At 40.4% G+C, this 27955-nt stretch overlaps 1 protein-coding gene across 1 annotated transcript; it reads right to left on the bottom strand.

Moving 5' to 3' along the window:
• Positions 1 to 410: 410 nt before the first annotated feature.
• Positions 411 to 27955, bottom strand: UBALD2 (UBA like domain containing 2). Its single transcript, XM_058170940.1, has 3 exons — positions 27371 to 27955; positions 25800 to 25862; positions 411 to 1698 (listed from the first exon to the last, which is right to left on the bottom strand). Exons 1-3 carry the CDS (start codon positions 27488 to 27490, stop codon positions 1378 to 1380), a joined length of 504 nt encoding a protein of 167 aa, XP_058026923.1. The 5' UTR covers positions 27491 to 27955; the 3' UTR covers positions 411 to 1377.

Below are 27955 nucleotides of genomic sequence, written 5' to 3' on the forward strand. Positions count from 1 at the left end.
TGTGATGCATATGCCTTTGAAAATTTCAGCTGTTTCCCCTTCTGGATGAGCCTCCCCAATGCTTAAACATTGTCCTTTTTAAAGGGAACCAGCCGGAGAGTTGAAGGGGGAAAATTTTTCCAAGAAGGGAGGGAAGGAGGGAGGGAAGTAGGACAAGAAGATATTTCAGTTCATGGTAAGATACAAGTTTCAGTGATTTGGGATGTACCTGTTGCAGCCATCATGAAAGTTTCAATAGGCCAAAATGGGGAAATGTGGATAAAAATTTGTACTCAACTTAGAGCATCTTTCCCCTTCTTAAAAGGAAGAAAGAAAAAAAAAACACCCAGAAGAGAACACCAGCAAGGGGAAAAAAAATCCAGCCTGCTGCAAGGAGAAAGAGCTATCTGGCTATCAACATTATTTTGTTAAGAGTGCACATATATGCCCGAGACATGAGAGAGCAAAAAACAACTTCTTATGTGTACACAAAGTTGTGGGCCAAACTCAACATGCTGTTTGAAGAAAAAAGTCCTCAAAGTGTCTAACAGCAGAGGCATTTTGCATTATTTATTTATTTTCAGATTCTCCTGTGGCCTACAGGAAAACTCTGTGGAGCAGCCTCTGCAGCATAAAATTAACAACAACATCAAAAATCGCCCCCACTTTGATGGAGAAGGGAGGCTGGATTCTTTCAGCAGATAATCCTCTACGGAATAGGCCTCTTAAAATGCCCATGTCTCAGCTGCAACCTCTTCCAGCCCTGGTCTCATAAGGACAAGGGCAGCTACAATTTTGGGCACGTGGCTTCCTTCAATGACTCTTTTCCCAAGGCCCCTCAACCCTCTAGCTGCTACAGGTATTGCCACATCCCGGGGAACCAATGGGAAAAGAAGAGGATAACAAAAAACAAGAGCCCCGCCCTGATTTTTGAGGGCCCCTGCCCCGATTTTTGAGGGCCCCCGCCCACCTACATGTTTCAAGGGAGGCGCCTTTATCCTGTTTTCAAAGCAGCTGCCTCTCTTTCCAAGCAGCGTTCTTAGAATACCACCTGGATTTTTGCAATTCCGTTGCTTTCATTTGTGATGTATATATACATTAGATATATTTATATATTTATATATTATAGTTATATATATTTTTTCTTTTTAAAAAAGAGAAGAGACCAGTTATTAACTCTCCTGAAGAGCGGATAGGGGAAGAAAAGAAGAAAAAGAAGAAAAGGATCATGGGGATAACTGATGACATTTCATCAATTTAAAAAAAACCTATAAAATATTCCAGTGCGATCTTCAAAGAAAAAGAAAAAGCCCCCCCTCCCATTTCCCATGCCTCAGATTTGCCATATCCTCTTCCCCCTTTGCCCCATCTTCTTTCCCATTCCAAAAATGTCAAGTCTTATCTCTGGCCATCCATTGCTGCCATGGCTTTCTGCTGGGGGGGCGCTGGCTGAGACACAGGAGGCCACATGGGCTGCTGATGATGAAGATGATGGTGGAGATTGTGACTGGTGGGTGATGAAGGAGGGATCCAGGCAGGTTGGTGGTTGGGAGGCGAAGAGGCCCAGAAAGGGCTGAAGCTCCCTGGAGGAGAACACGCCATGGACGTAATGGGACTATTGCTGCTTTGGAGATTCTCTGAAGTCCGCAGCTTGGAAAACATTGCTAGAGCGTCTGGGAAGTTGGGTGGTGTGGCTGGAGTATTGCTGGGTGTGCACATCTGAAGAAGACAGAAGAACAGAATTATAGTTAAGGACTCCATTACTTGATCAACATGGTATCAATATGGCAGCACTCAGGAACAGTATTTAAACTAGTCCCAAAAACTCTCAGAAGATTTGGTAGTTTTCTCTTGCCAAACACATGATACCTTCTAGCTCAACCTTTTACATCTAACTCAAGTGAACAGACCCAAATGTGCTTTTTTTGAGGAGGCAACTGGACTTTCTTGTCTGTTTTTTTAAGACGTTTCACTTCTCATCCAAGAAGCTTCTTCAGCTCTGACAGGATAGTGGGAAATGGAAGGATTTATCTTCCTTGCAGATAGTTGATAATCTGCATCCTTTTAGATGGTCCTTGAAGCTCTTGGAGGTTTATCTGTATTCTCAGGGTTGCCACCCATTGCAGCCGCCACCTATCACCGCCTTCGTGCACCCCATTTTCGGCCTCTGCACGCCCCATTTTTGGCCTCTGTGCACCCCATTTTCAGCCCATTCCAGGCGGCGGGAATAAGCAGCAGCAATCCCCACCACTTGGAACGGGCCAAAAGAAGGCCGAAAATGGGATGTGTGGAGGCCGAAAATGGGGCTTGCAGAGGTGGCGATAGGTAGCGGTGGCAATAGGCGGCAATCCCCGCAGCCTGGAACAGCTGATAGGCCAATCCAACAGCCAATCAGCTGCTTGTACTAAATCAGGCTGTGCTGAAGCTGACTAGGCTGTTTGCTGTAAGGAGGAAAATTGCTGAGAGGCAGAGGCAGAATTTTTTTCTCTTGTTTTCCTCTCCAAAAGCTAAGTACGTCTTATAGTCCGAAAAATACAGTAATTCCTTCCTTTCCCCACTATCCTGTCAAAACTGAAGAAGCTTCTTAGAGGAAAAGTGAAACGTCTTCAAAAAACAAAACAAAGACAGTCCAGTTGCCTCCTGAAAAAAAAAAAGCACCTTTGGGACAACCATGATCTGGATGACTGGGAATCTCTACAGATGTCAAGTGAACAGAGTTGTAATTTATTTCTCCACATTAAAATCAATCCAGTTTGACCACCATCCTCTATTATGTATTCCACATTTGTTAATGGAAACTGAATCCCAAATAAGCATAACAGTAAAAGCTAAGTTCTTACACCATTCTTTTCATTACTCTTTCCCCACCCTAACTAAAAAAGTAGAGCCTGAAAATGATTTTAAAGGGACAGTATGTCTCAACACTGCTTAGATGGTTGGCCATGGATCCTGCATATGTACTTTGGATAAGCAAAGGAAAGGACGGAATACAGTACTCAGTAAGTGGGTAGAACATTTTTTTAAGACTAGCCGATTCAACGTGCCTGTGAATTGCCCTTTATCTTATTTGGGGCTGAATTATCCTAAAACCTAATTTGGCAAGATGCTTTTTATAGTGTAGGATGTGGTTTGTGGGTTCATAGGAACTCAGATTTCTCCTACAGTTCTTGGGTGAAAAAAGAAGAGAGAAATGGGACATTATCTGTGGAACCCCCATATTCAGAAACAACTGGTCTATAGAAGACAACAGCAGCAATAATTCAGAAATTAATAGATGTTTCTCATAAACCGGCTAATAGTTTGCTAGGTTTATCATTTAAGCATTCTTCTTGAGAAGCACAATTTAAAGGCTGGAAAAAATATCAGGCTGTAGGAATAGCTGTTACAGCATTGATAATAGGGAGGAGAGCAAGGGGTATTTGTTCAAATCAGTAGAAGAGCTAATAGCTTGGCCTATTGTCCCTTTTTTTGTCCCCTTGACCAATCTAGTTCTGATCAAAGCACTAAAACCTTTCCTCTTGATATTAATATAAAAGCAATCTCACGAGTGATACTTTTTACAAGCCTGCAGTTATGAATAGTCAGCAAAGAGCAACCCAAGCACTAAAAGGCATATATTGCCTTCTTTACGCCAGACGGATTCAAGCAGGGTTTTCAAAGGGTAGCTACTCTTCTGCTAAGGGAGGAGAAAACTGGCTCTCTCAAGCCTGACTTTTATGGCAAGAAAGTTTAAGATCAAAGCCTCAATTTGAAGGAAGCCTGAAAATGAATAAGGGAGGCAAGAGTGATTGACTGCAAAAGTATTCACACTAGAGATAGATTCTAATGAATATATAATCAAGCATATTAGGAGTTAAGTATTGCTGCCCAGATTATAAATAAATTGCAGGTGTTCCTGAAGCCGGTTAGTCAGTGGAAGTGAAGTGTCTTCTGCAACTGGAGAGAACTGATGACATTTCTACCGACTGCAAATCAACAGGAATATTTTAGCTGCAAGGAGAAATGTATGGGTAAGTTGTACTGCAAATTTTCACCGACCCACAACTTCCGACATAATTCCAAAGAACGAAATAGTCCCATATTCTATGCCACCAAAGCAAAGAATGCAAATGAGCATTAAAGCATACACTTTGCATAATTTCCATTAACACAATAAGAACTGTAGAACCGGTGACTTACAGTCATGGGCATCACCAATGAGTAAATTTGCTCTTACCAGGACACTTATATTTTCCTATGTGGAAAAAAGACAGCCCTCTTGTATGGTGTATCATAACCAGGTTCCACTTAGGGGGAGGGGGAATTCCTGGACTTGCCCTTGCACTATTATTATTATATCTCATTAGCATCCCTTCTGGCCCTGGGTGCTGCAGCACACTTCTCAATCCATCGAGTCTCCTCCCATCTCGCTCTCAAAAAGAAACAATACTTCTGAGAGATAAGAAATGGCAAAATATGGTGGGGTTTTGGAATTATGCATGTAATGAAACCCTCCCAATTAATTGCCCCATCCAGTTTTCTGTCTATCGTACGGCATCTTCACTGTGTCCAGCACTGCACAAAACTTTCCCTTGGTGACTCAACTGGTGAACTAAATAGTAGGTTTTGAATAGTTTAACCCAAATCAAATCATGCGGTCTTCTGGTGTTTCGGTGCACACAGGAATCAATTCAAACATTTTTGTTCTGAAAATAAATCCTGTGGGGGTGGAGGAGGGGGTTTCCTTGGGAAATGTCAGCAACAGCTGGGAAGGCAAGAAGACCTAGAGGTGGGATAGTGAATGAGCCATGTGAAAAGGGACCAATGCCCACCATCTTCTTCTATTGGCCCTCTAACATCAGTCTGAGATCTTGCTAGATGCAACTTCTGCTAGCTGCTAAAACAACCAAGAGTCCAGGGGTTGTTGTTTTTTTCAGTTGAACTGTAGCTAATCCAAAAAAGTTCAGCAGAAATTCTGTAGTGCAATTGGTTCAGGTTTCAAAGAAAAAAATTTCTGTTTTGTGCACACACACACCCAATTTAATACTTCTACTTTGCAATCCACTTAGATGCTCTCTCAAGGATTCCTTTTACTAAAAAGACACTCTTGCGGTTATAGAAATTCCGATGAATTAAAAACTGGAGTGGTCCAGGCCTTCCATTTCATTCTGGGTACTTAACTACCCAAGGCTGAATCTATAGGGTTAGAGGACAGGCACAGAATAATTGTACCAAATCCCTGTTCCCCATGCATTACCCTCATTCCTCCTATAAAAGGAAACAGGTTGAAAATTACGTGAACTTATATATGCTTACCAGTCATTTATATTCAGTGGCGTATAGGAGAGCAAGTGTGCCCATTCCCCAACCCTATTAAAAACAAACACTCCCTGAAACTCTTCCAGCCAAGAGACTGAAAGCCTGCCAGTAATGTATGCTTATTAAGTCTTGTTCACCCATTATGATGCACCTGCATAATGAGATGTATCCATTTATTTACACAACAGTGTCTTTCCTAAACAGCAACTCTGTCAACCAGTCCAGCAGAGTCTTTCAAAAGATATTATCTGCAATTTCTTCACACCATGGGAATGGCTTCTGTATGTTTTCATTTACTTAGCAAATGTTCTATATGATCATTTCTGTACACAAGCTAAGGAACTGTACATCCTTTCATGGATTAAAGCTTACAGACTGAAGCTCATTTGCCTCCCATCCAGTTGAGTAACAGCTACTACATGTTTCCATCAGCTGAAAGTATATTAAAAAAAACCTTCATATTTTGTGTCCTTGGTCATATAAAACATTCCAGGGTGTAACATTTTCTTCAATAGGCTTGTTTCAGGATTAGTTACAATTTCACCCTGTTCCTCCCTAGTATCCTGAATTTTTACTGAGCTGTTTACAGATTTTGCATTAACTTGTTTTAGACTTCTGAAAACCCTAGGATTCCCCAAGCTTAGATATATGCATGGTGTGTGTGTGTGTGTGTTTCTGTGTGCGCGCGCATGCGCACGTGTATTCGTGTATTCATTCATTCATTCACCTAATAGGAAAAATGTGCCTGGCAAAACCTGCCATTTTGCCATCTATCTATACCAGGGGTCTCCAACCTTGGTCTCTTTAAGACTTGTGGACTTCAACTCCCAGAGTCCCTCAGCCAGCAAAGCTTTGCTGGCTGAGGGACTCTGGGAGTTGAAGTCCACAAGTCTTAAAGGGACCAAGGTTGAAGACCCCTGATCTACACGGTCACTAGGAACTGAAAACAACTTGATGGCACATAACCAATCCATCAGTTTAGCAGCACAGTTCTAAGATTGGGGTTGGTGTGTGTTACTGGGTAGGAAGGGTATATGACCCAAGATTGCCCATGCATGATGTAAAGGAAGAATCATCATATTGATCTGGCTTCAGGCTGTGGAGATAATCAACATATTTATAAACTTAAAGGAGATTGGAATTGCTAGTAGTTTTCTAAAAACTGAAAATCCTCATACTTTCAGGTGAAAATCCATGAAGAAATTAATCAAAGATTCTGTGTGGGGGTTAGAGAAATTTGCCTTAAGGCAAGTCATTTCAACTGACCTACTTCTTCTAGCACCAATTTTACATGTGGTGCTTCACAGAGTCATTATACAATGCACATTCTCTTTCTGACTTCCTTTCAAACAAAGTTGTATACCCAAACCTATCATTTTGATCCAGGCCACACATTCATTTTTTATTCATCAAATCAATCTCAATCTCTCTTCCTGCTCTCTGTTTCAAAACCAGTTGTCCATCCATCAAAGCATTTTTTCTCCAATGTTCCTGTCATTATAAGCACAGGCTCATTAGAAGAGATATCTGGGGTTCTTTTTATATCAGGCTATAGTATGTGATTCCATTCTGTATCTAACCAGGGACCCCTTGCCATGTTAACATCACAAAATAATTGTACGTTATTGAGAATAGTGATATGAGTACTATAGAAAAAAGAATATTGATCTAATATCCTATCTGATGAAGCTTAATTGCAACCTTAACATTTGTTTAAGTACTACTGTGGAACTAATGAATGGTGGTAGTGAATCACCAAAAGACCTTTTGTGGAAGTGTTAGACAAGCTGTTAAGTGTTTCAAGGCAGAAGTCAGTTAGCCACAATATACCTAAACTCTATACATAGGACACCATTCTCACAAGTTTGTGTCCCACCATATGTGCTCAGACTAAAGATTCCATTGTTCAAAAGTTGGCTAATAATTCTGAGAGTTATCATCCTAACATCCTGGGAGACCAATGACTGAGAAAAGCTCTTAGCTCCTGTGGATAAACGATTCAATGATCTAACCTTTTATATTACCTTCAAACCTTAGCACCTTAATTCTTCTGCCTCACAGCATTTTGATATTGGTATTATTAATGCCTCTGCTTTCATAGTTACCGTATAAAAGTAGGCAGATCACACTACAAATAAACCTGATTTGAAAGAATTAAGGAAACATTGTATTTCAAAATGTTCTTTTAAAACAAAGACCACTCTATTCCTCCCCCCAGTGTGACTTCATTACAGATTAACAACCAGTATCTAATCTCAAGCAGCTGAATGTGTAAAACATATACTCTGGCTGCCAAGTACATTTAACCTGGATCTGTTTTTCATTTCACCCTGGCAACTTTAAGAGAAAATCCCTTTCAAGCAGGCCCAAAGTATATTTTCAGTAACTTTTGAATGTATGTATGTATGTATATATGTATGTGTGTGTGTATGTATGTATCTATTAGAGGGGGCAGTTTCTAAAAGTGAAGAGAAAATGCAACTATAGTAACCATGATGTGTGTGTGTATACGTATACATACAAATATATACATTACATACGTGTGAGAGAGAGAGAGAGACAAATCAAGTAAAGTAATTGTTCATCTTGACAAGTGATTCTGGGTGGCAAACTATCTAAGAATCTAAACAATTACAACAAATGCAAAAAATTAAAATACGCAGTATAACATAGCCCACAATCTCTAATACAGCCAGGAGACAGATCCCCTCACACACCTGGAGCCACAGACTGGGGCTGTATTATTATTTATCCTGCTCAGGTTCGCCCTACCCTTCCCTCCATATCCTGAATTGCTATCTAACCCTTTGCCAGGCTAAGCTAACAATGTGATCTTTCAAAGTCAAACACAAGGAAGACTTCTAGGTGACTGAAAAGATGGGGCAAAGTCTTGTGACTTTAGGGACAGGCCCATGCTATTTTCCCAGCAACAATATTGAAGTGCTTTGCCACTTTTTTCCTCTATTTGCTTGTTGTAGTTGTTTTACTCCTTAGTTTAACTTGTAGCTTTCAAGTTTCACAGGGACCTCCTAACCGGGTGTCATCTAGGCTTCATCCTGCTCAGCTTTTTCAAATTGGCCAAGGCCGGCCAACTTTTGCCACTTGATTTCTAGTGATATTTAATCCCATTTCTTCAGTGTTGTTAAAACTATATGGTCATTACTTCTTTGATGTTTTGTTATTCTTTATGGTACCAACTTGCCAGCTTAAATTCTGGGCAAACGTGCCCTTAATGCAAAAATTTTAGCCTTACTTCACAAAAGACAGACCCTGGGGCTCAAGTTGCCATTTCCCCCAACTGGCAATAATAGACTAGTACATTACAAAAAACAAACTAACATCAAACTCAAAATACAGTTGCATGTTCTCTCTTTCTCTATAGAAAGCTGGGGCCACGTTAACAACAGCATAGTGACCGAGCAGCAGCGTAACCACAACAAAACAGTTACAAAACAAGCCAACAGTGGCTCTTCTCCATCTTGCTGTTCTGAGTGAGTTACAACCGATGTCTCACTACTCTTGTCCCCTCTCCAACACCTCCCTCCCCACCAATCCCACATATAACTGGGCTTGGAGAAATCCATCATCAAAGAGGAAGTGTTTTACATTATACAACGCCTCTGTTTGGGTATATACACAGACACAAATATATACATATGGGTGTGGGTCTATAAAGAGGTATGCAAACAAAATACAAAAAGTAAAACTGCTTTTTAACTTTAGGAACAAAGACACTTCTTGCAATCAGCCAGGTCCATGATCTCTCTTTCTTTTCCAGCTATGTCCCTTCACATAAATGCGTTGTGGGTTAGGATTGGGGCAGAGATGCGGGCTAAAGCAAAATCATCTGTTGCATATGTCAAGGTAAAGGTAAAGGTTCCCCTCGCACATATGTGCTAGTCGTTGCCGACTCTAGGGGGCGGTGCTCATCTCCGTTTCAAAGCCAAAGAGCCAGCGCTGTCCGAAGACATCTCCGTGGTCATGTGGCCGGCATGACTCAACGCCAAAGGCACACGGAACACTGTTACCTTCCCACCAAGGTGGTCCCTATTTTTTCTCCTTGCATTTTTACAAGCTTTCGAAACTGCTAGGTTGGCAGAAGCTGGGACAAGTAACGGGAGCTCACCCCGTTACACGGCAGCACTAGGGATTCGAACCGCCGACGTTTCGATCGACAAGCTCAACGTCCTAGCCCCTGAGCCACCGCGTCATATGTGGAATGAGCTAAAACAGACTTCCCTTGCCTAAGGTTCTCCAGAGATGTGATGGATTTCAAATCCCATGAGCCTCTGGCCACATGGCATTATTGCTACTCAACGTATCTGAAAAGAAACCAGATTGAAGGATATTTAAATAATATGGGCTATATAAAATTATCTTCTCTACAAATGTATTATTTTAGAGTAGCCTTTCATCTGAAGGACTCTAGCAAACTTAGACCATGGTTCTGGTAAGTCAGTGTTATAAACTGTGACTTTCCCATGGCAAGCCAAGTGGAGGAAGGGGTAAGACTAGATCTGGGCCAGAAGGTAATGTAATGCCGTCATGTTGCAAAACAAAAAAACATCAGCAGCTCTGTGACAGGTAGACTAATCATATTAGCGAGCATCAGACTGCTTTTCCTTCCCATGTACAAACAAATTCAGCCAGCAGCTTGCATCATGACAAATCCTCTGGAGGGGCTGAAACAAAAAGACTGCAGAAGTCTTTCCCTCATCCAGCTTTTTTTTACTTCCTGGTAAGCTGTGACCATTCCATTCTAATTATAACTTCTCAAACACAAAAACACTTTTTCTACTGTAGTTCTCAATTGCAGCCCTGGTGCCAGGATTATATATATATATATATATAAATTATATTTATTTTTTTTTATATAAATTTATTTATTTTTATATAAATAAAATATATATAAACACCCAGCCTGAAGATGACAAATGAGACTTCATCGAAACGTCGCCAAGACACTTCCAATTTTACATGGGAGAAAACCCGAATAACCAAAGACCTACATGTATGTATGTATGTATGTATGTATGTATGTATGTATGTATGTATGTATATATTGGTGAAATTACACCTCCTTTTTTCAGTGGAGAGGTCAGGTTCAGGAGGAGGAAAAAATTAAATTATTCTCTATGTAAAAGAAAAAAGAAAAATACGAGAGAGATGTAGAACCGGGGGCTCCCCAACCCCCGGTTTGGGGATTGGCACCAGACTGCGGCATGCCAGAAACTGGGCTGAGCAAACAAGCAAATCCCCATCCACGAGATGCAGACAGCATGTGAAACCAGACCCTTCCAGTCTGCAGAAAAACCTCTCTCCAAGGAAACAGTCCCTGGAGCCCAAAGGTTTGGGGGCCACTGATATAGAATATATCTCTGAGATATAGAAATACCAGAGAGATATAGAATTAAGCTGATATAGTACCAAGCAGAGCTAGATTTAACCATATAAGCTACCAAATGACTGGGGGGCAATCATGCTCTCTCAAGCCAAAAACTACCTCACTGAGTTGTGGGGAAGAACTATGTGTGCTGCCTTGGATTACAATGGAATTAAAGATTAGAGGAGAGAGAAATATTGGTCCAAACCCTGCTCCTCAATCATTTTAATTTTGTATTAAAATAGGTGATTAAAAGGTATGATTAAAAAGTGCCAGCGAGCCCTTACACATAGCCTTTGATGAGCAAAGGCATCTCACATGCAATGCAGGCAATTCACTTTATTTGCATGGAATAAATCTGGCATTCTGGCTTGTGAAAGTAATTAAAACAAAAAGGATAGATGGCCTGTCCCAGCTGCACCACCCCCATCCTTCCATCTACTTTGGCCAGCCTGGAAGCAGCAGGCCGAGGATAGGAAAAATGGAGCCTGTCATAACAAAGAGGTTTCAACCAAGCGGAAGTGATTGCGTAATGCTCCACATATGTGGCTCAACCTTCCTGCTTGCCCTATTCAAACATCAACAAAAACAATTCAATGGACTGAGTTCTGTGGCACCAAAAAGGCATCGTCACTAACTTTTTTTTTTTAAATTTACATTTATATCCCGCCCTTCTCCGGAGACTCAGGGCGGCTTACATTGTGTAAGGCAATAGTCTCATTCTATTTGTATATTTATATACAAAGTCAACTTATTGCCCCCCCAATAATCTGGGTCCTCATTTTACCTACCTTATAAAGGATGGAAGGCTGAGTCAACCTTGGGCCTCGTGGGACTAGAACCTGCAGTAATTGCAGGCAGCTGTGTTTAATAACAGGCTTCTTACAGCCTGAGCCACACTGCGGCCATTTATGGGATGGCTAGTAAACCATACTTCTCTTTTGGGATTTTTTTTTTCCTTGCTGCAAAGAGAAATGTTTAACGAAAGTCGCTCTATTCCCAACCTTTTCCAAATATATTGAGTTACAGTTCCTATAATGCCCAGCCATCATGGCCAAGAGTTCAAAGTACCAGAAGGCAGAACTACGGCTAAATAGGCAGAAAAACTAGGCTTGGCCTCTCTTGCATAAAGAAGCTTAATTGCCCATGGAGGGCAAAGTCTTCTTTAACAACACTAGGCGACTGAAACACATAAACCAATCCAAATAGGGAAAAATAGCCTTGAGCTTGTTACATTGATATTTATCTCACATACACAGACACACATATCCATTTGTATCTATGCACAGAGACACCCACAAACTTCACAGACAGTTACGTTTATTTCTGGAACTTGCCCTGGAAACTGCAAAACTCCCAACAGCATCAATAACCAAGGAAATATTAATTAGCATTTCTTGTGTGAAAGCATTTATTTATGTGTGTCAGAATAATCAAGTTACTCAACTGACTTTTCGTAAGTCCACATTGTGCTAGCACCATCTATGTGAGAAAACAACCATTTGAACCTGAAGCAACTCTGCATAATTAATGTATTGTAAAATAAAATTTACCTTTAGGGGTTAAAAAGAAGGGAGACAGAAAAACAGACATTTAGAACAGACTTAAAAAATGGCTCATTACAGTGGTTCAAGGAGGATGCAAACATGCAGATGAGCCACCCAGCAAAATCAGGGGTTGGAGACCAATACCATAACCAAACTAAATCAATTCCAGACTACACTATAACAGGAAGGTAAAATTTAAAAAGTTCATAAAATTGAAGATTCCCATATAAAGTAGCAGATGAGTTTGCTTTCTGCTTAGTGTGGTCCTTTCATGCAATGACTTTCTGAATGTTTGAAGATTCTAATCTATAAGCATCTGATAGCCAATGTACCACAGAACTAACTGCAATCAAATCACACCTTCCTTATATAGGCACACTATATGCTTTTATGCATTTGCCATAAACGATTTTTTTACTCCGCAAAGCTCAATTGTACAAAGGGGCAAGGTGATCTTCTGCACAGAAGGAATGTGCTCTTTTCACACCAAGTTCCTGTTGTCCCTAACATTCAGGAAATGTTTTGCATAACACAATGTCATTCTGAACCACAGAGGTTCACTAATGTTGGAATGAGAAAACGTTGCAGTTGAACAGAAAGCCAACACTACGCTACACTGCACTGTTTGAGTTACAAGCCAACACTAATTCCAAGATTATTATGGATCGGTTTGTCTACTTGCTTGCTTTATCCAGAAAGACATTTTCAGTGACATCTGGGCTAAGCAAAGGGTTTTCCTGATATTGTTCTTTTGGCTTTGGATTTTGTTAGCCATGGAAGGAAAGATCCTTTTTTTCCCTCCCCACTAAAGATCACAAAGCTCTTCCCCGGCTTCCAGGTTTTGTCTCTGCATTTGGTCTTGTTGAGCTGCAGGATACGATCTTTATAACATGAAACTGCAGAGTGCAGGGCATTTATGTGCACAACACTCAAAAGTAAAAGATTCCAGCATGCCTGAAGAGATTTCAACACCATCTCTAACGTATAAATTAAATTATTCATTCTAGCTTGCACCACTTCCTATTTATCAATCTAATGGTCTCTGGCCACAATCCATGAGCCTCTTCAGCAACTTCAATATGCTATTGCTTTTTTAACACAATTTGCAGGTCGGTGCAATAAAGCAAATAAGTGGCTGTACTGGACGATAATCATTCAAAGCATACAGGAAGTATGATTAAAGGCAAATTCTGTTGACTTATTTCTCAGATAAATTTATTTGGTAAATAAAGCATTTGCCTTTGTCAATTTATATCATTCCTGCTCTACCTGCTGGGAATTATGCAAGGCAACCAAGCTCCGGACCCCTTGCATCTTTTCAAATGCAGTTTGTATAGCCCCATGATCAATTTACTAAAATCAAAAGCAGGCGAAATAGCAGACTTCTCTCCTCTTTCATCAACATATGCTTGATTCCCTTCAAATGACCTATAAAAAAATATCCCAAGCCATCAAAGGTACTTGTCATGTTTTGTTTGATTGTCAACTATATGCCCCTTTTAGGCTTATAGATATTTAACATCCCTACTTGAAAAAACAACCCAATGGGAACTGAATCGCAGATTGTCCTATTTCCTCCTGGACGCTAATGTATATATTGTGAGAACCACTAAGTTTATATTTAAAGTGGTTGAGCTAAGAACCCGTTATATCAAACAGATTAGAGTATCCTGTAAAGGCGATGTATTTTTCTGAATGTCGATTCTTTGCATTTACCACTGCATTTTCTTTTATCTAGTTTACCGTGGCATTTGATCCTGTTATTTCATTTTTCTTTCATTCTTTCGATATGCTTGTAAGACTAACCAATTAATAAACCATCTACCAACTTATAAAAGGATAAAAGCGTTTGTGATTCCAAACTGCATTCCCAGAAATCGACAGCAAACTGTATCTATTTGTTGTTGTTGTTAGTTGCGAAGTCATGTCCGACCCATCGCGACCCCATGGACAACCAGGCCTTCCTACCCTCTACCATCCTCTGGAGACCATTTAAGCTCACGCCTACTGTATCTATAAGGAGTTGAATGTGGCCTCCACACATTCTGAATTTCCTATTTTTCAAGTCCAAAATGAGAAGTCATTGAATCAAGAGTGGAACTTGTTGTCTTAACTGGCCCTTTCCAATGCCACACTCAATGCAGGTTTAACCAGATTAAAACATCTAAAATGGATAGCTACCTAATCTCCACCTGAAAATCTCCAGTTAAAAAGGGGCCTTTACTATAGGATTTTCTCTCCCACCCCCCACCTCTTCCAACCAGAATCTGTCTTCCTGTAACTTGAATCCATTATTCTGTATGCTGAAGTCTGGAAAGAAAGGAAACTGGCTGGGCTTTTTGTTTTTGTCCCTTGTTAGATTTTGCCATCTTCACTTGGCAACTGAATTGATGGTGCTTTTCTCTTTCTTTTAATCTGGATGTGTCTAAAATGGCACTTTTTATTATTCTTAGCAGCCAACAATCTCAGTTCGCTCAGAGTGAGAAAAGCAGAACTCAAGAGTGAGCTGAGACTCATCCAAACTAATCATCTCAAAATGTAGTATGGGGAGCCCTGGGGGTCCCCGAGACCTTTTCAGGGAATCCACAAAGTCAAATAGATATTTTCTTAGTTTTATTTTCTGATAGAAAATATTAATAAGATACAACCCACATAAACCAAAGTTCTCAGGAGTCCTCAATAATTTTTAGGAATGTAAAGGGATCCTGAGCCCAAAATATTTGAGAATCCCAGATCTAATCAATTCCAGTTTGCCTGGATGTTACTTTCTTGGTCAAGTTCCCCTAATTCTTCTCTGCATCCTTTTGGTCCTTTTCCTGTTTTCAAGCCTCTACTAAACTTCTTGGCTTCTTCAGCTATCTTCAACCCTTAAACTAATTCACATATTAACTTGACAAGTAGCCATGGCCTTCTTTTAGTCTTCTTCCTTGTGCTGAGCTGAGTCAAGGCATCCGAACCAGAGAGGAAATGATTAATCCCTCACTCTATGTCCACAGTTCCCAGCCCCCTGGCTCCCTAGTAGAAAAGGCCCTGCAAAATGCTTGTACTTTTTCCCCTACCGTGGAGTAAGGGTTAAAATCCTTCTACAGCTGGCCTATTTACTTTTTCCCACCTGAGCTGGTGCAACTAGAATGTAAAAATGGTTCAGTCTCTTTTGAGAGATATGGGAAAATGGCCAAACTACTTCCCCCCCTCCTCTCAGTTCCCTTTCCTAAACTAAGTCAAATTGTTATACAGGTAGTCCTCAATTTATGATCACAATCGAGCCCAAAATTTCCATTGCTAAGCAAGATAGGTAAGCGAATTTTGCCAAATTTTATGACAGTTGTTAAGTGAATCACTGCAGTTGTTAAATTAGTAATGTGTTTGTTAAGTGAATCTGGCTTACCCGTTGATGTAGCTCAGGTCTGACAAACTGGCGGCCCACGGGCCTGATATGGCCCATACAGGCCACGCCCACCCCAGCTCCGCAAAGGCAAAAAACATCCAGATACGTCACGATACGGCCCACAATGCGATCGGGTTTGACACCCGATTCAGCTTCTCAGAAGGTTGCAAAAAGTAAAGCACATGACTCCTGGGACACTTCAACTGTCAACCATTTATGCCCGTTGCCAAGTGTCCAAATGTTGATTCTGTGACTATGGGGATGCTGCAATTATCTAAATATTTAAAAAGAGGTTATCAGTTTTTTCAGTGTCATTTTAACTCGAACTGTTTGTATAGTGGCCGTTGAACCGCCACTGTACAAACAGTTATAAATTGAGGACTACCTGTACCTGTCTGACTGCAAACTACCAATAACTTAGGTCAACTCCGATATATTTATTCATCCATGGAACAGAATCCCTGTGTTCACTTTTATATTTTTATCACCCAAAAAAAATGTAGGACAATTTTCCCAACTGATGCAAAAAAAACAAAATCTCCTTCTTGCCATTTTTTTTCTCCTTTACTTGATTGCAAGACAATGACGTTTAGCACGGGACACTGCCAAGCCCTTGCTTTTGCTTCTACTGCTTTGCTCCTTATTTTTTCAAAACCCGTTCTAGTTATGGGCTAAGCCAAAGTAACTTCCTGACATCATTTATCAAGCTCATCTCTGGCTATACTACACCCATCTTCTTACCGCAAACATATTAAATATCCTTGATATTTTAAAATAATCCCTCAGGGGAAAGAGACTGGAGTGTGTGTGTGTGCAAGGGGAAGAGACTACAATCCTTAATTAGGTTAGCAATAGTAATACCATAATGCATATGCTGACACAGAGTATCATGGAAAAGCTTGACTGTACTTGCTATTTATACAGCACCAATAATGTACACACTGCTTTGCAGAACATCATAAGTAAACACACAAATGGCACACACAAATTGTTCTGCCCCACAGAGATTACATCGACGTTTCGACATTACAGAGAGTGAGGGAGGAGCAATAAAAAGGTGAGACAAGAAAGGGAGAGTGCAATCAGATGGAAACTTACGCACTTGCACTGATTCTGCTAGAAATATTTGATAGGCCAATACTAAGAGGACCAAGCAACGAGAACAGACTTCTTGGTGTGACCAACATAACACTGTAGGACACACATTAACCCCTAAAAGTCTGCTCAGCTCCAACTAATTGAAGTCTGTTCTTTTGGGAGGAAAATGGCCACTTCAATAAGGAATCAAAATGTTTACCCAAAGTGCTGTTGAATTTATCAAACCTTAGCATAAAAATAATACAACGCACAACCTCCACCTAAAACTCTTTTTCGCTACATCCAAGGTAGGTTAATTGCACTCATAAATTGAGTAAACAGACCACGAGGTGATCATCTTGGGTGGGGGAGAGCAAGAGAAAACAGCTGAGCTTCAGTTTCTGTATCGTATTTTCAATACCTTCATACTATAAAAGCTCTGTAGTAGAGACTCCATTTGCAAGATTGTTTCTCTCGATTCACATTCAGACGCCAATCAAACTCAAGGGACAAATCTACAGAATTTCCTTAGTTCTATAAACTTCTCCTTATACTAATGTATTTAAAAGTATTTCTATTTTTTGCTTGTTAATAAAATCATTCCCAGCAAGGTTTATTTGCCAGTTTGTAAAAATGTTTTTTTAAAAAATAAAATAAAATACTGAAAATACAGGACACCCAGGTGAATGGAAAAATAAAACAGTAAAAGAGCCAGTTTAACAAAAGGTACAAATGTAAGTTTAGGTTAGTGTTAGCGTGTGTATGTGAGAAAGAACAAGAGAGATATTTGTAACCTGCCTTTTCCCCAATTGGCACTTAAGATAGCGAACAGTTAAATATATTAAATCTCATGAGTAAAATAATAATAATAATTTTCCTCTGAATCTTAAAGGACAAATCAACTTATATCAGGCACATGGACCTGAGGACACTGCAAAAGGGAGGGAGCAAAAGTTATCTTAAATTTCAAATCTCTCTCCTGAGAAGAGCACAATTCCCAGATGACAGTCCTTAAGATGCCTTATATGGGTTTGGCATCAGTTTTCTAGGTCAATATGTGTGTGTGTATGTGTTTGTCTATGTGTGTGTTGATTATTTAAGCCTGCAAAAGCAAAACAAGACACTGGAACTACTTTAAATCTGTTCAGGCCTTCACCTGTTAGAACTTTATCCATTTTATTCTGAATTTACTGAAGTTTTCAATGGAAGCCCCATAGAGAGTGGTCACAGTGGCATAAAGACCGTGCCTTATGCACGGTCACTCATGCCCTCGTGACGTCTCGTCTGGATTACTGCAATGCTCTCTACATGGGGCTCCCCTTGAGGGGCATCCGGAGGCTCCAGTTAGTCCAGAATGCGGCTGCGCGGGTGATAGAGGGAGCCCCTCGTGGCTCCCGCGTGACACCTATCCTGCGCAGGCTGCACTGGCTACCTGTGGCCTTCCGGGTGCGCTTCAAGGTGTTGGTGACAATCTTTAAAGCGCTCCATGGCATAGGGCCGGGCTACTTACGGGACCGCCTACTGCTACCGAATACCTCTCACCGACCCGTGCGCTCTCACAGAGAGGGACTCCTCAGGGTGCCGTCAGCTAGGCAGTGTCGTCTGGCGACACCCAGGGGAAGGGCCTTCTCTGTGGGGGCTCCCACCCTCTGGAACTCCCTCCAGGACTTCGTCAACTTCCGGACCTCCGAACCTTTCGTCGCGAGCTTAAAACACACTTATTCATCTGCGCGGGAATGGATTAGATTTTAAATTTACTGGTTTTAAATGGGTTTTTATTATTTATACTGTTTTTTAATAATTCGGCTATAGAATAAGTTTTTTAATTGTCATTTTAGTTTGTATTTATATGTATTTTTAATTGCCTGTGAACCGCCCTGAGTCCCTAGGGAGATAGGGCGGTATATAAATATGAAAAATAAATAAATAAATAAATAAATAAATAAATAAAGTGGAAGTTATCAGGCTCCTGACTCTGGTCAAGTGGACCTTGATCCATGAGAAAGTTAAATTTCCAGTGAAACCAGTATTTGACTCCAACCTGAGGCTAACTAAGCTTCAAAGTCTTTTTTAACATATGAAATTGCTGGATAGTTGGAGGTTATGACACTAAAATAACTAACCTACTGTCTATACTCTTCTGATGGAGGAATGTGAGTCTCCATTACAGTATCAAAAGAGGAAAAGTAAACTTAGAAGGGGCCAAGAGAACATTTGCTCACCATTAAATTCTAGCTAAGAAAAAATAAATTTTGTAATCTGTGTAAACTCTATTAAATGTGCCATTTTGTACTATTTTAGTATCCTGTTCACCACCAAAGCCTTTAGCAATTTTTGAGTCACTGACAGTCCTAGACAAGCCTACAGCCAACCAGTAATACTAGAAAGGAGTATGTGTGAGACTTCTATGGATTGAGCACGAAATAATTTTTTTTCCTAGATGAATTGATATAAGTTTAACTGTTTGCTGTATCTATGAAAAGAAGTGAATAAATATATTAAATATAAAGGGGCATGTATATTAAGAATGACATTACTATATACTGATGTGGGACATGCAGCATCCAAAAGAAATAATGGGGGGGGGGGGGCCTGAAGTTACTTGATTTGCAGCTTCAACAGATTTATTGTATCATTAGCAATGTAGTTGTATCCCTTGGTTATGCCTGAGCAGGGTTCCCTGATTGCTGATGTCCTGATGTATGGATAACAATACCCATAGACCTTCGTTAGCTCCTATATGGATAGGAGAAGATGGGAGCTACAATATAAGATATGGCAAGATGACTATCATTAAGTGTTGTACCTTATGATTCTTGACGAATGTATCTTTTCTTTTTACGTACACTGAGAGCATATGCACCAAAGACAAATTCCTTGTGTGTCCAATTACACTTGGCCAATAAAGAATTCTATTCTATTCTGTTAAGGAAGGCTATGTTGGAACCACCATGTTTTATCTGACTAGTTCCAGAGTTGTTTCTATACAGGTGTGCTGATTTCTCATGCATCAAGACCCCAAGGCCATGCCCCATGCATATAGTTTAAGGCCATATCCCCACCCCCAGTTGTTAAAAAAAATCCCACCCTTTCTATTATTGTTTGGTGGGCATCCATTACACAAACCCCATGTTTTCCTATCAGAAAAATGTAAGAGGTTGGTTGAGATATGATTAACACAACAGTTCTGAATGAACTCCATAACCGAGCAAAGATTGGAACTTGGCCCCGATTGATCATTTCTGCACCATATTGTTCCTCTTATGTTGACCTGAGACTCTAGACTCATCATTCTAGAACTAATGAGGAAGAGAAATACAACAGCACAATTCTTTCAGCTCATGCACAAATCCAAAATTCGGTAGAGAAAAGAAACTAGTATAAAAAGCAAGGAAAACAGATCTTAAACTGCTCAGACCTTAAAAAGCGTCCATGATAAACCTCTTTTATTCATTCACTTTCCATTTTTAAACCTAGATAAAGAAGTTAAAACAAACCTTAACCTTGCAAGAATTGGATTCAGCTCCTTCTCTGGTGAGAGCATCTCCTGAACAAGGTGGAACGAGGAAGAACATAAAGATCTTCCATTCCTTTGTAGCATAAACTTTCCAAGAGTAGATTCTGAGGGGAGGATGGGTTTTTTTTGTGTGTAAGATAATAGAGGCATCAAAGATATAGTACTGATTTGGAAAGCTTTCAACCACAGAAGAGCCTGAATCTAAGTCTCCCAACAATCATGGGCTCAGATACAGTAATGGAACAATGGAAACCAGATGAGGAAAGCAATGCAAGTTCTGCTGGCAGATATTGGCTGCCTGCCCCTCCAAAAGTACAGGGAAGTACAGGGAAGAGATGGAGAAATAGTATGAAGAGACTACCAAAATCTCCACTTCAACTCCATGTGGATATGAACAAAAGGCCGTCTACCTCACATTCTGCCTGCGGCAAAATGGAAGAACAATGTACGTGTGCTATGTTTCACACCACAGTACTCCCAACACAAATGTAGTCACTAACACAAATAAACTGTAGAATTCCTCTTCCTATTAAGGAAGACTTTTCTAGATCAGCTGGCCACTGATAACACACTGGTCCTTTTGGGAAGTCAAAAAATAAATAATTTATGCACTTTATATTCCTTCCTCTGTTTACTGCTCTCCAAAGCTATGTTTGCAGATCCACAGTCTAACAATTGGGCCAAGAAAATAACCATTCCCAAGCCCAGTATTCACTTCTTACTCCAGAAATCCAAGGACATCATAAAGTCTGGAGCCCTTTAAAGATCTTGTATCCCAATTTTATGTTATTCATATCAAAGGGGATCATAAGTTGGGATCCCAGCAATTACAATGTCTAGGTAATTCAGCTAAAGGATAAAACTGGCTCAGTTTTTGCAGGACAAATACATTTGATGAACTGATCTCAAATTCCACATCACCAGTTCTGTAACAGCTATCAGCTTTTTGCTTGAGGAAATTTTAGGATGTGATCTATATTATATTTTGTAATCAAAACTTTCCTAACCAATTTCAAGAAAACTGATCAATGCAAACCTTCCAAGCACAAAAAAAGAGCCCAATTTTCATTGATTTTGCCCCCTGATTTTCTTTAAAAATCGACACATTCTCTTCCACAATCTCAGTGGTCTACCAATATGTAGAGGTCTCATCTTCAACTATTCATCCTTTAACTCAGTGTTTCTCAACCTCAGCAATTTTAATATTTGCAGACCTCAACTCCCAGAATTCCCCAAGCAGAAACGTATTAAAACATGATCTCTACCTTCTGTTTTGTCCTCTGAGTTTGAGTTTTAATAGAGAAATTTATGTATTTTAATGTACCCACAACTTCTAGTAGATACAGATTTTACTTCCATAAGTTTCTCTACAAAATTTCACCAACTGTGTATAATAATCAGTTTTCTCTAACATGGCAACCCCAGATTTTTCATTACAATTCCTGCTATTCTTTTCAACTGGCAAGAATACCTCTGATACCTATTAGTTTTCATTTCCTAAATAAAGCATTTCGTAAAGTTTCTTTTCTGTTCAACTTTCTTAAATCTATTCAGTTCACAAGCTATGAATATCGTAATTCTCACTGGGGAATGGCCTACAAGCAGCAAAAATGGAATTCAAAACTAGGCACCGTATTAGTCTGAGAAACAATTGAGAAATGTAGATGAATAATGCTTGGGCAAATCATAACTTGAACATTAGTTTCCTGATTAATGTGTAACTGGTTATAAAAGATAGGGGGAGGGAAGACTTGAGAAGATAGCTTTGCTGAGGAGACAGGATATCCTTTGTTTGCAATCTCTGTTAAACTGTCCCTGGCAAATGCAGAAACTGTAAACTCTTTTAATGCTCAGCAGTTGGGAGAAACATTCCAGAGCAAGCAAGAATGGGCCCTGCTGTCTCATTACAGTTCACATGCGGTTCTGTTTGGCCAAAATCTGCATCTAACACACAGATTTATGAATACATGGGATGGCCTGGCAAAGCCCACAATGCACACAAAGGAAAGAAACAAGATATTTTAAAATTGCCAGATGGGAAGATGGATTTTTCCTGCCTGTTGCATATTTATTCATTTTGAGCTTTTCTTGTGATGTCTGTGTGCGTTATGTAGGGGGGAAGATATGTATTTCAAGTGGTAGATAACAGTCAATTCATCCTTTGGGGGAATAAAAAAAAGGGCCAGAAATGGATTTGTTAGCAATATGCAGCGAATACCCAGCACCAAGGACTGGATATAAAACCGATTAAACAAGCTCAACCGAACTAGGTTCCCCTGCTGTGTGCTAAGCATTTCAAACACCTTGAATCAAGCCTGAAATCCTACTTTGTTGAGTTGCGCAAGGGGCTGCATAAGAAGAAAGTCTCCTGAATATTCTAAGCTGATTTGGGCTTGGGATATTATTAAGAGACCTCCAGCATTCACTGAAATTCTATGCAAAAGGGCATCATCAGCTCATCTCCATACCAGCAATACCTGTTCAGAAATGCAAAGTGCAAAAATGCAGCCCCTTGGGAAACAAAGCAGGCTCTACCCCTAGGAGGCAAAACATCCTTTTCAAAGGCACCCAAGCCCCACAGCCATGTTGCTGGCCCCTTCCTACCCACTGCTCCATCTGCCTCACTGGTCCATCTTCACCAAGATTCCTTTCTTGCAAGGTTTCACAACCAAAGACATCTTGGTGTAGAGGTTCTGCGATTTTGGTTCTTGAACTGCAAGGATTCCAACTGCTGGCCAAATAAGGGTTTTAAAACAAAAATGGACAAGTAATGGCAGGAAGAGCAAGAGTGATACAGAGGGGAAGACATGCAGGAAGGAAGGAACATGGGGTAATGGACAGCCTGTGAAGCCAAAGCACCCACGTAATAGGCATTCGGAAGAAAACACTCCAGCCAGGAAGACACATTATTCACTATGGCTGCTTCCAACACTGGAAAAGTCTTAGAATTTGGGCTGAAACTGCTTTCGTTACAACTTCTGTAAGTTGTAAGTTGTAACCCAGTCTCAGAACGCAGGGTGACCTCCATAGCATGGCTTTGAAATCATTAGGAATCATAGAAGTCAACCAATTCTGAGGACAATGAGCCTTTTACTGGGGAAAGGGTAGGATTCCTTGCAAGTCACACATGAAACTGATCCAGGATGTTCACCTATGTTTCAAGCTCAATAGCAAACCTGAGATCTACTTTCACATTTAGGTTTAAAAGAGCATGCTTAAATTAGCTCACTGGCTGCTTGTTTTAGCTTCCAGGGCAGTTATGAATCATTTGTCACCACTTGGCAATCACATACAGAACATTTATCCCTTATACTAGTTTCTTATTGCACAGCTTGAATTTTCATGCCAGCATCATGCAATCAGTTTTGTAGAGAACTTCACAGGGGGAAGTGTGGAGAAAATACACATGAACCTGTAATTTCATCCCCTTCCCCCAATAATATAAATAGAATCCATCCAACTACATAAACAAATACAAATATTCTGAAGCCTTATTATACTGCCTGGAAAGTCTGTTGTATTTTAGATGGCAGAACTCTAATATTTTTCTAAGACAAATGCAAAGTTTCACATTCTTTGTAACATTTACTCTTCAGAATGGTAAAGCACACATTTTATACTGTAGTGTTCTCCAGCTTGAAAAAAGGGAGAGTATAAATATAAATATTAAATATAAATATAAAGACTGCTGACTACCCAACAACCCACTGTCAATTACACTCTAAGGCAGCTTTCTATGATTCTGAAGAATAACATAAAGCAGGTTATGCCCACTCTCTAAAAACTAAACAGAAAACCAAATGATTATATTCCAGGTTATCCAAGCAAACTGGTGAACATATTATGTTCCAAGTTTCTACCATGTACATTCTGTTACATTGATGGAAGGAGAAAATACATGAACTTCCTGTACATTGTTATATATGTAATTAAAAATTACACATTGTATGCATTTCCTTCCAGACCTGGGTAGAAAAGCAGCCTTTTCAGATCCTTTAAACTATTTCATATAATGGCTGAGGCAAGTTCTCTCTTCCCTTCAAAATCTGGATAAGTCTTCTAAAAAAAGATTGCATTTTTCAAAATTAAAAAACATCCAGGTTCAGGGATGAAATGAATGTTGCAGATTCTGCATTATGTAGAAGAACCCTTTTTAAAATTCAAATTATTAGCTCTAATAAAATTATTCCCCTCTTCTATATCTAAACTAGAATTCCCATGGCCAGTATTCCCCCACCCTAAAATCATACGAAAATAGCGCAAGACTTTTGGATAGAATACCAGTTTTTTGTGGGTTGTTTTTTTTTGCAGCTGCATAACACTGAAATCTGACAATCATGCTCCTTGTCAATTTCAAAAAATTGCAGAGTTATTTTACATGAAATGCAGTAAAGCCTGTTTTCTGCATAGATTCTTTCAAAAGACTTGTAAAAACAAGCTATTTAGACATTTTTACAATACAGTACACTGATGCAACCAGTAGTCATTTAGATGTTATTTATATTTTCCTGAAGTTTACAATATGTAACTTCCTAACACAAATTATACTTTCTCATTAACAAGTACTTCTAATGGAGAAATAGTCTTATCAACATTATCAGAATAAATTAGATTTCTAGTATTATCTAATCAAAATATGAACTGAATTAATTGAAATCTACAATTAAAAGCATTCATTAGTAGATAAATATTTAAAATATAATTACATTGCTATGTAGATAGAAAAATCTACATAGCCAACAAACAAGCAACATTAGAATTTTATCAGAGATTACTATTTATTTATTTATTTGCATTTCTAAAGCTATACTTAGGTTTCAACAATAGACAAGTGAAATGCTATAGCTGTCTGTATTTGCTATTATTTTTGCACACAATACTAGTTCACTTTCCTTTAAAAAAAATCCAAAAAACTTCTTTTGCTTGCCAAAAAACCCTGCCCTCAGTCAAGGTCACACAAAGTTTTGCTCAAGTTTAGACGAAACATACTAATATACACTAATAGAGATGTGGAGGGGGGTGTACCTAAAAGCTTGCCAGCATTTCCTCCTTTCTTCTAAACTCCCTGGATTTTAAGTAATTATGGAGTATAAAAATGGTTAAACAATTCCATATGAGGTAAAGACAGAGGAAGGAGGGAGGGAGGGTGAGAGAAGCAGAAGTCCTTGTTTCCTGGCAGACATTTTAGCTCTTGTTTACATTTGCAGTCTGTGTTTCTCTTGTTGCAGAGCAATATGGCTGTCTGTAGAGCTGACAGCTTTGAATGCACAACCACTGCTGGCTGCAGGCTCTTGTTCCCTCCCAGTATCAAAGGTTGTGTAAAATTATGCAGACGTTGCATATCCAAGACAAGGAGTTCCTCCTCGTATTTACACGCCTTGACAACTCAAGCACTGCTCAGCGTGGTCTTTTATTTCTCTTTTAGACCTGCTTTCCAAGAGGTATGGGAAAAAAGCGAAGGATAGTTTGTAACAGTTCATGGAAACAAGAAAGGCTCAAGGCATTAAAACACACACACACACTAATTTACCTAATGTAAATTTCCAGTGCTCACAAAAGGAAGGAGGATTGTGAGGAACAATATGAACCTGAGAACTTTGAATGACTTACCATTTGATGATGGTGATGGGTGTTGGGAATGTTGGTTTCTTGAAAAAATGCACTCAAAGCCGTCTATGTTTAAAAAACAAATACACAAGCCTACTGTTAGAACAAGGGGCCACAACTCCAAGGGAAAAAGTCAAGTCGGAGGGTAGGAACAGCAACATATTTTTACAGGGATTTTCTTACCCGGCCCATTACTCTCCCTCCTCTTCCCATTTTTTTAAAGCACTGACCCAGGACAATGCTAATTTTTCCTCTCCCTTTGGGGAGAGGAAGGGAAGAAAAGGAAGCCACAAACACAGCACACAAGAGGACAACATATACATAGGTAATCATTGTCAGCCTCAACTAGGTTTTCTAGCCAATAGACCACAGCACCTTTCCTTAGCAAGGTACCATCCTCCAAATGGGAATGAAGTAAACTGTAGTTCAACACAGTAAGAACAAAGCTGGTCAGGGAACATTTTGAAATGTAATAAAGTCTCTATCCCTAACACTTTAAAAAACTGGCAGAGCAAGCAAAATGTGTAGTTTTAAAAGGCAACATGGGGGTGGGGTGGGGATTGGCTTCATGGCCGGTCGCTTTTCTAAGTATAATGCTATGCCCAGCAGAAATGGACAAAGGCATTTATCTTTGTTGATGCCAAGGGCTTGGCTGAAACCAATCTTTTCCTCCTCATCTTGTAAATCAAAACAGAGACGGCATTTAAAACATTGTGGCTAGACCAGGGAAAGGATTCGGCCATATGTAAACAAACAGACTCCTTTAAACGCAAGAATTTCTAACCACATCTCAACATGCTATCTAGTTTCTTCTCCAGCTAAATAAAGACCACACATACGAAGCAGCAAATTATTAGCAGGCCTAGTTCAGAAATTAACGTCCCTAAATAATGGGGGGGAGGGGGAAGAGATGGGGGGGGGCAAGGACAGTCTCCTTGATATTCCTTTGCTTCCAAATCGGGTGCCTCACTCAGGAATGAAGTGAAAGGGGGATGGGTGGGCAAGTTAAAACCTTCAAATTCAGCCCCTTCTGAGTGTTTTTTTTCCTTTTCTTTAGGAGACGTGTGCATATCCATGGAGGCATATTTTAAAGCCATTTATTCCATCTGAATGCTCGAATCAGCCATTCTCCCCCCCCCACCTCACCCCCAGTAGGCTCTGTGATCACGCGTTCTGCACTCTCTCCGCCAGGCCAATTCAACATTATTAATGTTGTACACTCGGCTCTCCTCCTCCCCTTTTTCCCACGACCAGCAGCAACAGCAGATTAGTCAACACGCAAAGGCCTAGCACATTCCTAGCCCCGGAAGGCACTCATTGTAGAAAGAGACAGTAGTTATTAAAATGGCTCTGATGGATTGTTTACATGCCCAGTGCCAACGAAAGGCTCCCTCGCCTTACACCGGGGGGGGGGAAGGGGCAGCAGAATATCCCTTAAACCACCGTAGCCACCACCGACCCCCAGACTCAAAAAAAATTAGTTAAGGCATGGGAGGGCGGTCATAGTGATCCCCCCCCGGCAAAGAAAGGCGGAGAGGGGAAGAGACGGAGAACCAGAAAAGCTCGCAACGCACCTCAAATTGCCAATGTGCAGCTTGCAGTAGCTGCTTCGCTTGATCCGCCGCACAGCCCGCAGCCAGCACGAACTGGTTAATCATGACTTGATGCCGAAGCTCCTCCATATTCACCGACATGGCGAGAGAAGCGAAACCACAACACGGGAGGGAGGAGGAGAGCCAAACGCACTCAAGGTGGTGGTGGTGGAGGCGGCGGCAGGGATACGTGGTTTTTTTTGGGGGGGGGTCGGAAAAAAATGACAAAGGCTTCTTCTCCTTCTAGCCCGAAATGCCAGGCCCTTTCTCTGCTCCGAGGCTTTAAGCTAGTCCTCTCGCCGGGTTCGAGCCAAGCCGCCTCTCGGCCTCTATAGCTTCAGTCGGCAGGAACAAGGCTGTGTTGATATTTCCCCTTCCCCTCTCGTAGTTCTTCAGCAGCTAAACCACCACAAACAACAGCATCTAGGGGAGGAGCATGTGGAGAGAATCGGGGTGGGCAGAGGGGGAAGCCGGAGGTGCCTCAACGTTCGATTCCACGCTTTCTTAGCCCGCTGATTGGTTGCTGCAGTATTCTCTGCGTGTATGAACGTTCGATTCGAATCTTCC

Source organism: Ahaetulla prasina, chromosome 2 (genome assembly GCF_028640845.1).
Source record: "Ahaetulla prasina isolate Xishuangbanna chromosome 2, ASM2864084v1, whole genome shotgun sequence".
In the NCBI taxonomy this organism is placed as follows: Eukaryota; Metazoa; Chordata; class Lepidosauria; order Squamata; family Colubridae; genus Ahaetulla; species Ahaetulla prasina.

Coding starts and splice junctions, on each gene's coding strand:
- UBALD2 (XM_058170940.1), bottom strand. CDS start 27,490: ATGTCGGTGAATATGGAGGAGCTTCGGCATCAAGTCATGATTAACCAG. Junction 25,863..27,370: donor CTGCACATTGGCAATTTGAG/GTGCGTTGCGAG, acceptor TTTTAAACATAG/ACGGCTTTGAGTGCATTTTT. Junction 1,699..25,799: donor CCCATCACCATCATCAAATG/GTAAGTCATTCA, acceptor TGTCTTCTTCAG/ATGTGCACACCCAGCAATAC.